We start from the raw sequence: 12,793 nt of genomic DNA, 5'->3' as shown, positions 1-12,793 counted from the left end.
ATCCAATAGCATTGGTTTTCGTAGTATTGCCATACCTAGAATTCAGCTTTAATATAGCCTTTTCTGGTGGAACTCCAATAAAAAAAAGGATGTCCTCAGTTTAGTTCTGCTGATTAGTAATTGACAAAATGAGTGTAAGGCCTCATGTACACTGTTGCTGGTAAATGGACATTTCGGAGCAGTTGGGCATATTTTTCAGGTACGCCTGACCTCTCCTCTATGTTATCTTATCAGTACATGTACACAGGCTAATTTAAAGTCGTTTCTAGACAGTTGAGTTTAGAAGCATTTTTTGTAATGCAAAAAAAATGCATTCAGGACGGATGTTCAGAGGCATTTGAAACGCCAAATGCCTGCAACAGCCTGTAAACGCTGCTAAACACGGTGTTACGGCCCCTTTGGCATCGAATAAATAACAAGAGGAGAGCTTCTGACGGGTGCAGTAGTTTTATTCTTTCGGAACAAAGGTGCGCAGCAGGGTTGAATATTATTTTCTTTATCTCCTTGAGCACCGTAAACATGAATATCGTAAGCACCATAGCACCATAGCACCGTGAAAACTGTAAATGACATATAAAACACTTATTTACAGTTGTCACCAAAAAGGGGGTTACAGGGTTAATTACAGTTGTCTGCACACACATCTAATTACATTGAACATTCAAAGAAACATGGTTACATGCATAGCGTATTTAAAACCAAACAGCATGAACAGGGTTTATCTCTAGAACATATACACCTTTATAACAATGCACACTTTTCTGCATACCTCGATCCACTTGCCAAGGGGGGTACAAACTTTAAGCTTTAGGGATTTTCTGCAGACATCTTCCATGAAATCCTATGCAGACAGCTAACATGTGGCATCTGAGATACAGGAAAAGGCTTTCTTTCTAAGACAGGAAGAAGGAGTGGTCTTGTAATCCTGCTGATCAAAACATTCCCCAGGGAACCAAAGGGAGGCAGAAAGGTTCCACCCAGCAGTAAGTGCTGGACAAGATCCACAATGATAAGCGGACAGTTACACTCCCACCAAATTATGTTATGATGAATATAACCTAAAAGGTCATACATAATTTACAGAACATAACCATGGCCGCTATAAAACATGGTACATCATACACAATTTAGCTTATAGGTACCTCTGTAACTGGCTACTGTCTTGTGTGGTGGTATGCTAGTGTATCACTAAAACTGAACTTATTTGCTTTCTATGAGGACTACTAGCTTTTGAATAGGACGTTCAATAATTGAAGGTTTTGATACATAGTCCTTATCTTGCAATCTTCTGTCACCTACTAACACCTTGACTCGACGAACTAGATCATCCTTTTCTATTGTAGTTTCAATTACACGTCCTAGTTGCCACTGGCATCTGGGAGACATATCATCTTTGATTATGACGATGTCATTTACTTTGAGGTTACGTCGAGGTGTGTGCCATTTCTGTCTTGTGGAAACACTCATGAGGTATTCTCTTTTCCACCGACTCCAGAATTGTTCATTGGCTTGTGATGCAAGGGTTGTAATGGGTTTGACTTTAGGATCGTCTACAATTAGTTCTTCTGAAGAGCTTGAAGATGCGTGCACTTCAGATCTCCAAAGGAAACTAGGCCCAGATAACCAACTTGAGGTGGAGATATCCGCTACATGTAGACCCCTGGATGCATGGTCGGCTGGGTTTTGTGTCGTATCCACATAATGCCATTGGGTTGGATCTGTAATCTCTCTTATGAGTTGAACACGATTGGCTACAAACACGTGAAACCTTCTTGCTTCGTTATTGATATAGGCTAAGACTACTTGGGAGTCTGTCCAGAAGAACTCTTTGTCAATTTCTATTTCAAGTTCTGCCTTCAACATGACACTCAACCTTGCTGCAGTGACGGCAGCTGAGAGTTCAAGCCTTGGGATGCTCACAATCTTCGTTGGTGCAACTCTTGCCTTGGCCATTACGAAGCTGCAATGGACTTGATCTCTGTCATTTTTGTACCTAAGGTACGAACAGGCACCATATCCTATGTTGCTGGCATCGGAAAAGTGGTGTAGTTCCACTTTCATTCTGTTACCAAAGTCTGGGGGATGGTAACATCTGGGTATCTTGATTTCCCTTAAAGCTTGCAGACTACTCTTCCAAGCCTCCCACCGTGGACATAAGCTCTCAGGAAGTGCTTCATCCCAACTGATGCCTCTGCGGCAAAGCTCTTGGAGAATGCACTTGCCACTCAGTATGAAGGGGGCTATGAAGCCTAGAGGATCATAAAGGGAGGCTACGACTGACAGGATACCACGACGAGTTGAGGGTTGATGCTTTATGTCAGCACTGAAACTGAAGGTGTCGTTTTCAATTGACCACTGAATGCCAAGTACTTGTCCTTCTGTTGTTGAGTCTGGGCTAAGTTTGACAGGTACACTAGTTGTTGCTCTTTCTGACGGAGCTATACAGGACAGGACGTCCCTTTTATTAGAGTTGAACTTATGCAGTCGTAGGCCGGCATTTTTACATAATCCTTGAGTTTCGAGGATTAGATTCGAAGCTTCGCTGACTGTTGGAACGCTAGTTAGGCCGTCGTCGACATAAAAGTTCTTCTCGATGAAGGCTGATGCTGAGGGATGTTCTGACTTGTGTTGTCGTGCAAGATACTTAAGGCCGAAATTGGCACATCCTGGAGAGGAGCTGGCACCGAAAAGGTGAACTGCCATTCTGTATTCTTTCGGTTCTGTTTCCAACTGACCGTTCTCCCACCAAAGGAACCTTAAGTAATTGCGCATTTCTGAGGGGATATAGAACTGATGGAACATCTTTTCAATGTCGCATATCACAGCAACTGCTTCCTTCCTGAAGCGACAGAGGACTCCCACTAGAGAGTTTATCAGGTCGGGACCTGTCAGCAAGGTATCGTTTAGGGAGATGCCTTTGAACTTTGCTGAACAATCAAAGACAACTCTTAACTTGTCTGGCTTCTTGGGGTGATAAACCCCGTGATGTGGGATGTACCACACTGTCTCTTCCTCTGATAATGAAGGGGCTGGTTCTGCATCACCTTTTCTGATTGTTTCTTCCATGAATGCAGTGTAGTGTTCATGGTACTGTCTATTTCCCTTTAATCTTTTCTTTAGATGATGAAGTCGAATAAGGGCCAGCCTCTTATTGTTTGGTAGTGCCAGTTGACTGTTGTCTTTGAAGGGTAACGGCATCTCGTAGTGTCCATCTTTCCTTTTCATTATAGTTTCCGAGAGAAACTGCACGAAGCGAACATCATCTTGAGACACGTACTTATCTTCATAATTTCTTTCAATGAAGTCCATTTCTAAAGCCTTTAACACATCAGCGACCGGCGGCATTGGCATTTCTTTCACTGCGACTCTGTGTACGAAGCTCTGGCTACCCGGTCTATCAAGATGTGGATTTGCTGATCCTACAATGCTCCAGCCGAGCATAGTTTTTTGAGCGAAGGGTTCATTTTCGGAGCCGATAACAACCTTCAAGGGAGCCAGTGCTGATGGGCAGTCATAACCGATCAGTAGTCCTACTTCGCAATCTTGAAGTGGCTGTAACTTGTTTGCCAAGTGTTTGAGGTGTGACCACTGGAGTGCAGTCTCCTTAGTGGGGATGTGAGACTTATCTACTGGAATGAAATCTCTTTTATGGGCTTGACGGAGTTGGACTTGAACTTCGGAGTTGAAGCCACGCACTTGCAGACCGTGAGCAATTTGGCTTGAAATAACTGTGTCAACCGCTGTCATTGTGCTGAGCCTTAGCTGTAATGGCTTGGTGCTCACACTTAACTTCGATACCAGGTCTGCCAGAATAAAGGTTGAATCACTCTGTGTGTCAAGTAAGGCATAAGTGAGGATTTCCCTCTGAGGCTCCGTAGTAGCTGACAACAGAACTGGAACAATGCAGGATGTGGCAGACGTATGTCTTGTCAAAGTATGGGACATAACTTTGGGAACGTTGTCGTTTGCCTTATTTCTCATGCCTACTGAATCATCGTTTGATGCCTTGACAGGCTCAGTGTCTCTCTGTATGTGCAAACAGGTTGGATGACGTCGACTGCATATGCTACACGTGTGTCTTCCTTTACAGTCTTTTGTAGTGTGGCCCTTTCTTAAGCAACCAAAACAGAGATGGTTTTCGTGAATAAAGGCCCTCTTTTCATCGATGGTCTTTGCCGCAAAAGTCAGACATTTAGCGACACCGTGTGTTTCGTCTTTGCAGACTAGGCAAGGTGGTTTCGGTCTTGAAGCTGAGATATTTGGAACGTTGAAGGTAGAGGGCTTCATTTGAGTGCTTGTGTTGAGCGCCTTGGCTCTCTTGGGAATTCTCTCATCTGTAGTCTTGGTACTGAGGAGAAAAGGAGAGGCAATGGGGTTGCATGCAATCTTAGCTTCCCTTTGCAGGAACTCTGTGAAACGAGCAAAGGTTGGGTATTCTTGGGACTTGTCCAGCTCGTCCACGGCGATGCGACCCCATCTGCGCACGATCCATTCAGGCAGTTTCTTGAGAAGCTTGTGGTTTTCTTCACAATCATTTAGAATAGCTAGGCCTTTAACATGAGGAATGGCCTCCACACAACCTTGAAGGAAATCCGCAAACTCTCTTAATGCTACAGGGTCATTTGCTGATATCTTTGGCCATTTAGCCAACCTTTCTCTGAAGGCTCTTTGCACTATGAATGGACCTCCATACCTGTCCTGTAGGATTCCCCAAGCACCTAGATAGGCATCTTCTGAATTTCGGTAGAAGAACCCTTCCACTGCCTTACGAGCTTCACCACCGAGATACCTCTTCAAGTACAGCATTTTTTCGCACACAGGGAGTGGTTTCTGATCAATCAGCACCATAAAGGATATCTTCCAATCTATGAACTTCAAAGGATCACCTGTGAATACAGTTGGTTCAGGTATAGGGAGACGGTTGGAGATAAGCAGACTTGCAAGTCCTGGGGTTAGACTAACTTCTTCATTTGGTCTTGACACCCCAAGTGGTGTATTTAAAGGTTGAAATGGCACAGCCTTTGGATTCAATGAGTTTCGTGGTTCATTATTTTGGCAGAGGTATTGCACATTGTGGTCTGTCTCCTGTTCGTAAATTTCAAGACTATCATAAGCGTTGTAGGCTTTCACTCTTGCTGCAGCTACCTTGACTTCATTTTCTGCTTGTAGCTGTTGTAGTCTTGTCTTTTCCTCATCCAACTTCAGTTTAATTTCTGCCTCTAGTTTGTTCAGCTTAGCTTGCTCCTCGCGCATCTGTTGCGTCGCCTTTGCCTGTTCTATTTTGGCTGCAAGATCTGCTTCTGCGTCAGCGCGTTTGCTAGATCTGGAAGTGGCTCTTGAGCTTGCGTTGGAGTCTGGTAATGACTCTGAGAGGACAGTTTCTGTTTCTGAGTTTCCAAAGACTGACTCATGCTCTTCTTTATTAAGCACCATCCTCACCCTTTCCTTCTCAAGTTGATCGTTAAAGATTTCATCTACATTCTCTAGCCGCTTGCTGATGAGGTTGCAGATTTCAGCCGTTAACGCGGTGCATGCATCCATTTTCTTAACAACGTACGGGGTAATGGAATTATTTCGGCACATGGACTCATACTGTTGGTGCACTAACGCTTCTTTGGCTTTAATCTCTTTCAATCTTGTATTAAGGTCTTCAGTTGAGCAGAAACCTTTTAACTTTGTCCTACATTCCTTTGCTAGCTCCTTCCAAGAGTTGCACACCTTGTTGAATGCCTTTTCATTTTTCTTAACTGTTTCTTCGTGCATTTCTTTGCCCTTTTCTGTTAGGCTTCGCTCTCTAGAGCTGGATCGTACCTGTTGTGACTCTGTGGGTTTGTCTGTTTCTTCAGCAGGTGACAACATTTTGTTCTAGTGTGCCTTTGCCTTTCAAGTGTGAGTGTGCCTGAAACCTAACTTGAATGAGTGTTGGCTCAAACTTGCTACTAAGGGCTACGACAGATAACAGGTGTTCACACTTGTAACTAAAGATTAGCAAACAATGCATACAGTACTACAAAATGTTTTAAACGAATATACTGCTGACACTTTCTAACCAGACAATTAACCCTTTACGTAAATAACTGCAGTTTAGTGGATTAGGAACTTGGAAGATAGCGTTGCTTTAAATCTGACACTAGGCCTCTAAACACGAATATAATAACTTGATCACTGGTTTAGCAAAATATTAACTATTTGGCTCGCATAGTAGTTAAGGGTGGCTTCCGGATCACATATAAAGAGCCCGCTATATTTAAAAGTCCACGTGACACGTTTACTTTTTTAGCCAAGTCTCTGTTGCCAAGATGGCGTCCGCACGTGTCTTGCGAGGCGTTGGGAAGCCTTTACTCACAGTTCGATGAAGACAGCGACGCAGCTGGTGATGTCGAGTCTCCACCGCAGCGACGAGTTTTCACTGTTACGGCCCCTTTGGCATCGAATAAATAACAAGAGGAGAGCTTCTGACGGGTGCAGTAGTTTTATTCTTTCGGAACAAAGGTGCGCAGCAGGGTTGAATATTATTTTCTTTATCTCCTTGAGCACCGTAAACATGAATATCGTAAGCACCATAGCACCATAGCACCGTGAAAACTGTAAATGACATATAAAACACTTATTTACAGTTGTCACCAAAAAGGGGGTTACAGGGTTAATTACAGTTGTCTGCACACACATCTAATTACATTGAACATTCAAAGAAACATGGTTACATGCATAGCGTATTTAAAACCAAACAGCATGAACAGGGTTTATCTCTAGAACATATACACCTTTATAACAATGCACACTTTTCTGCATACCTCGATCCACTTGCCAAGGGGGGTACAAACTTTAAGCTTTAGGGATTTTCTGCAGACATCTTCCATGAAATCCTATGCAGACAGCTAACATGTGGCATCTGAGATACAGGAAAAGGCTTTCTTTCTAAGACAGGAAGAAGGAGTGGTCTTGTAATCCTGCTGATCAAAACATTCCCCAGGGAACCAAAGGGAGGCAGAAAGGTTCCACCCAGCAGTAAGTGCTGGACAAGATCCACAATGATAAGCGGACAGTTACACACGGTAACTCGCGCTTTTCGCAGGCAAAGCTGCTGTTTGAAATCACGGGGCCCCGTACAGTCTACCTGACAGGCCCCCCCCCAAATATATCAAAACAATATTTTCACAAACAAATACACTAAAATCATTATTAGCGGACACAAACCTGTGTAAATTATACCTTTTTTAAATAGTTTTAAAAAATCTTTAAACATTTTTGTTAATATATTTTTTTAAAGAATATTAAAATGTATTTTATTTTACAATTTGTAATTTTTTTATGAGACAGGTAAGCCAGCAGTGCCGTTGGGGGGCTGCATAGTGACATGGGGCACAGGGGGGGGGGGGGGCAGAAGCAGGCAGAACAGGAAGGGGAAATGAAATTCTGTAATTGCCCCTCCATCCGACCACAATGATTCCCTCTGCTGTCCGGGGCCCCCCTGTTTGCCCGGGCCCCCCACAGGAGGGCTGGTGGTCCCCCCTATCAGTGGCCCTGTTCGCAGCATTTCGTTTACAGACGTTATTCATTTCAACAAATACATTTAGCTGAACACTTGCTCAAAATGAATTAGTAAGTGTCTGGCTATGTCGCCCATGTGAAAAGGGCCTTAAGCAGTACCTGTTTCATGTAGGTTGCAGCTTTTCATGCAGTTTAGATGAATCCCTTGTTGTTCCATTCTGCTGGCCTTGAAAATGTCCATTATCTAGTTCTGAATTCACAGCCTGCATGGTGCCAGTAGTCCCCTGACTGAGGGTTTTTGCCACAGCCACAGCAGTTTCATTTTGGTTTGAATATGTAACTTTGTTAGAGTTAAAGGCTAAGTTCACCTTTCTCAGAAAATAAGCTGCAAATTTAATCCATAAGCGCTTAGGTCCAGGTGTAGCTGTATAACTTGAGTAATACCTGGCATAAATTGTGGGAATACCAGTTTTGTAAACAAGAAGTAGTAGTTTATTAAGATGAAAGAACATAAAAAAACATGCAATCATATGTGTCGGACGTTGTAACCAACCTCCAGGGCTATGTAGTGCTTGCTTGTCCACAGTTGGGTGTACGTCATCTGAACTCCTCCCTGGCTTCGGGTTCTACCTCTGCCCGCCGGCACAGCGAGTGATGGCATTGCTAGACACCAACGTTTTTTCACAGCCTGTTGTTTCCTTCCCAGCACCAGTGTGGCTATTCCCACAGTAGCTCCCCCGCAGCTCCTGGATTGGTTACAACATCTGACACATGTGATTGCAAGCTGCCAGGCAGGTAAATTTAGGCAGACTTATGATGCATGCTAGGCCTGCTTGTTTTGATTTGGGGGCAGGGAGTGGTTAATGTAGCAGTGGGTGTGACCACCTGTGCTTCAGTTCTTGGGCACCTCCCCTGCTTCCAGGGGGAATGTTCTGGAGGAGGGGCAGGGCTGGGAGCTGGAGTGACAGGGAGCTTGTGTGAGGAGCCCTGACCAATCCCCAACTGGAATTGGCAGAGGGCAGGCCTCCCATATAGGCTTGGGTCCAACCCACTGGAGGGGAGTTATCGGCTGGGAGATGTGGAGAATGGAGTGCTAGATAACAGCAGGAGGCCATCCCCATCTGGGGGGGTGCAACCTCAGCGGAGAGCTGGGACAGAGTCTCATCCTTACACGGTCATGGAGGAGATGTCCTGGAACAGAGGGGTTGCAGAAGCTATCGGAACGCATGTCCAGTTAAGTTCTCCATCATGGACTCAGGGCAGGAGAAGGCCGGTGAGTGTGACACAGTGGATTTCTGGAATAGGCATGCCAGGGGAGCTGGGTGCAAGGCCAGAGGAGAGACTGTGGGGTTTTGTATCAAGTTGATGTGACCGGATTTGCAAGTTGGGATAGCTGGGATCAGTAGTCCACCAACTAATACAAGCTGCTAAATAACTAGGCTGCCGGGGCAGGGTACTGCAGACCCCTGGCCTATTTACAAGTCAGCGAATACAGCCAGCATTTGGGATTATTCAGAGTGATCTCTTTTGTATAGTGAAGATGATGGGACAGGAAGACTAATGCCGCGTACACACATTTTTTTCCGACTGAATTTTGGCTCAAAGTTGTGTTGCATACACGCGGTCACACAAAATTCCGACCATCAAGAACGCTGTGACGTACAACAGTATGAGGAGCCGAGAAAAATGAAGTTCAATGATTCCGAGCATGCGTCAAATTGATTCCGAGCATGCATGTTTTCTGTGCGTCGGAATTGCATACAGACGACAAGAACTTTTCCCGTCTGAAAATTTGAGAACCAGTTCTTAAATTATTGCTGTCGGAAATTCCAACAGAAAAGTCCGATAGAGCCTACACACGGTCGGAATTTCCAACCAAAAGCTCACATTGAACTTTTCTTGTCGGAATTTCTGATCATGTGTACACGACATAATAGTTTACAGTGGAAGTTTTGTGCAGTAGGAGAGAAGTCCTGGGAGCAACAGTCTGAAGGAGTTGATGCAGAGGAGCAACAGTCTGCATGGGTCATGCAGGGAAACTGACTGTAAATGTTAGAGTCCATCAGTTCCTCAAGGCTCTACCTATTCTACCAATTCTTTAAATATGATGGCAAAGTAATCCGTTCTATGGGCATCCCGTATTCCCTTCCCCCAACCAAGTTATATCCCCCAATAAACAAACAAAACAACGCAAATACAGTTCATTGTCTCTGAGAGTGATATATGGAGGCCTGGCAGCAGGGCGTTATGGTGGATGTTAGTAACTAGTAGCAATAGGGTGACCACATTTCCAAACTACCATTCAGGGACACCCCCGTTCTCAAAAATCAGCTTGTGCTGTAACGAATCACAGCACAGTGATTGGACACAAGATGCGGGATTTATGATTTCTCCAATCACAAGCATGGGGCGGGATTGTGCTCCTCCAGACATTCCCGGCCAGGGCAAGTGCTGTCAGTGAGTAAAGCGGTGATGTGGCGGCCATTTTTTGGGGCATCAGATTGGCCTGGAGGGGGGGGGGGGGGTGGCTGTGTCAGTTTCATTCCGGGACACTGTATTGTCCTGGAATGAAGGTGCCCGGGACAGACCTGCAAAATACGGGACTGTCCCGGGCAATCCGGGACACGTGGTCACCCTAAGTAGCAACCATCCGCTACACATGGCTTTTTAAGTTCTTACATCTTAATAAACTACTACTTCTTGTTTACAAAACTGGTATTCCGACAATTTATGCCAGGTATTACTCAAGTTATACAGCTACACCTTGACCTAAGCGCTTATGGCAGGGATGCCCAACCTTTTGAAGAACGAGAGCCACTTAAGTGACTTAAGTACCCAGTCGTGAGCCACAATGAGCAGTGTGGACGGATGACAGGTCTGTGTCCACTTTGTATATGCAAAGCAGACACAGCCCACTCTACTTTATGGGCCCTCATTCCATTCATGTCCCTTTCCATTCAAATGGAAGGGGACAGATCCACTTCTGTTTTTATAGCAGATTGGATTAGAGGTAGGCGGGTGTAAACAGACACTAGTCTGTTTACATCTGCCGCTCCATAGGAGTGAATAGAGGGTCCGATCGGGTCGGACCAATCATGTGAATGGGGCCTAAGGCTGTTTTTACACTGATGGTCTGCGGTCTACCCACACCGCGGGTGCAGAGCCCTGTACCTGTGGCTTTATATTATATCCTGCAGGTATGGTGCACTTTCTGAAACGCACCAAACCCACAGGTAAAACCAGAAGTCTATGGCTCAGTGCAGGTAACCTGCAGGTGCACTGCGCTACACCTGCAGATCAGTTTGAAAGCAGCCCAGTAACCACTGCAGAACAGATATGCTTATATATACTTTGATATTTTTAGCAATAAACTTACCTTACCATCTTCCATTATGATATCGCCGGTTGTTGCTGTCCCAGGCAGAGTGCATTTGGTATCACTCTGCCTATGACAGAAGCTGGTTCTATAAAGGAAGCATTAGCTTATGCAGCTCTTCCTCTATTGTTGGCGTCATTCACAACACCGATGGATGCTCTGGGATGGGAGGTCAGTAACCTCCGTTCTGGGCTTGCCGACCTGCGACCCCAGATCAAGAGGCCGCGGGCCACATTAGAGGGCTCCGCAAAAGATATACATGTCCAAATTACCAGGCGGGCCATTCCAAACCGAGTCATGCCTGAGTCATAGGCACATCGTCGTTCTTGTTCTCTGCCTGATGAGCAACAGGTGCCGGCAGACATCAAGTCCGCAGTACCTGCAGGTCAGCCCCCACTGCGTATAATCACAGCGAGAGCAGGTCGCCGGCGGCGTGCCCCAGACCCGTATGTGATCCTGTGCAGGAGACCTACCATATATGTAAGTTATATAGTTGGAAAGATGTTTTAAAATTGCATAGGCGCTGAAAGATTTTTTCGCATTACCTTTTTCCAACTATTAAAAGCTTTAGGGCTTCATGTAGTTATGCTTGCTGGTGTACATGGTGTACGGGCAACGCAATGCATTGTTACAACGCATTGCACTGTTTACTTTTTCTACCTTTTTGATTTTTCGATTTTATTGATGTGTCATAAAATGACATTTCATTCAGCTTCATACCCTGCAGTATGTTTGCAATGCATGAGTTGCGCATACTAGGGTTGTCCAGATACCGATACTAGTATCGGTATCGGGACCGATACCGAGTATTTGCGGGAGTACTCGTACTCGCGCAAATGCTCCCGATACCTAAATAGAATACTTTTTTTGTATTTATCAACATGTTCTATGAAAATTCTTTGAGTTTTTTACTACTGCGTGACAAGCAAATAAAACATTTTTATTCATTTTTACTCATTTTTATTCTTTTATAATGTCTTGAGTTAGAGTTCTTCATAATTCTAAAGAAAATATCCTTAGTCTGTATTGTGGTTTGAAAACTGTCACATGACATTTAAAAAAAGTATCGGTATTCGGTATCGGCGACTACATGAAAAAAAGTATCGGTACTTGTACTCGGTCCTAAAAAAGTGGTATCGGGACAACCCTAGCGCATACCTACACTGCACATCTATGGTGCGAACAAGACACAGAGAAGACAGTTGCCCTTGCATTGAGCCTGCATGGATTTATGCAGATCAACGCAGCTCAGCAGACATAGTCTGTCTCTCTCTATCTTGTCTCTTCTAGCCTTATGTCTGAGCTTCAAATTTGTGCTAGTCAGGGTATGCTTTTATTATTGTTGTCCTATATGAATAGGGCCAGCCTCTCAAGGCTTTACATGAAAAATGGTATCCCCTGTATCCCTGGCTGTGTGCACGCTCCTGTGATTCATGTTTGCCTGCATGTTCTCTATTCTAGGCTAGCTGAGTATGTTCAATGTACAACCTACATGTTTTTGATCTGTGCAGGGTGACGATCAAGTGAACTGTCCAAGCCAAACCTCCCCAAAGCTGCTCAAATTCCCCCATAAATAACATAGCTCCCAACTGTCCCTGATTTTGAGGGATTGTCCCTCATCCAGAACAAACTCCCTCCGTCCCTCTTTCCTCCTCATTTGTCCCTCATTTTGGTCTGATCTATAGAGTTGTATATAAAATGCACTTTTTATCTTTCAAAAAGTGTTTCCCAGTTAGGGTTGCCACCTGTCCGGGATTCACCCAGACAGTTCGGGTTTTGAATCAGGTGTCTGGGTTTCAGGCAGACCAGATTGTGGCTCCCCAAGAAAGTCACATACAAATCTGTTGCCGTCCGGGAGCTGTAGGCGGCTTGCTGTGGGGGCACCCAGCAGGAGGGAAGGGCCAGGAACGACCGTGGGAGACCCGA

General features: G+C 44.8%; 1 protein-coding gene across 1 annotated transcript; it reads right to left on the bottom strand.

Moving 5' to 3' along the window:
* Window positions 1-428: 428 nt before the first annotated feature.
* LOC120929610 lies at window positions 429-6,340 on the bottom strand. The gene is made up of 2 exons (XM_040341237.1): window positions 770-6,340; window positions 429-560 (listed from the first exon to the last, which is right to left on the bottom strand). The coding sequence occupies exon 1, from the start codon at window positions 5,857-5,859 to the stop codon at window positions 1,201-1,203; it is 4,659 nt and encodes a 1,552-aa protein (XP_040197171.1). The 5' UTR covers window positions 5,860-6,340; the 3' UTR covers window positions 429-560; window positions 770-1,200.
* Between the last annotated feature and the right edge of the window lie 6,453 nt (window positions 6,341-12,793).

The sequence above is a fragment of the Rana temporaria genome, chromosome 2 (genome assembly GCF_905171775.1).
Source record: "Rana temporaria chromosome 2, aRanTem1.1, whole genome shotgun sequence".
NCBI lineage: Eukaryota > Metazoa > Chordata > Amphibia > Anura > Ranidae > Rana > Rana temporaria.
Note: the sequence above shows the minus strand (reverse complement) of the source record. Positions and strands in the feature narration are given on the sequence as shown.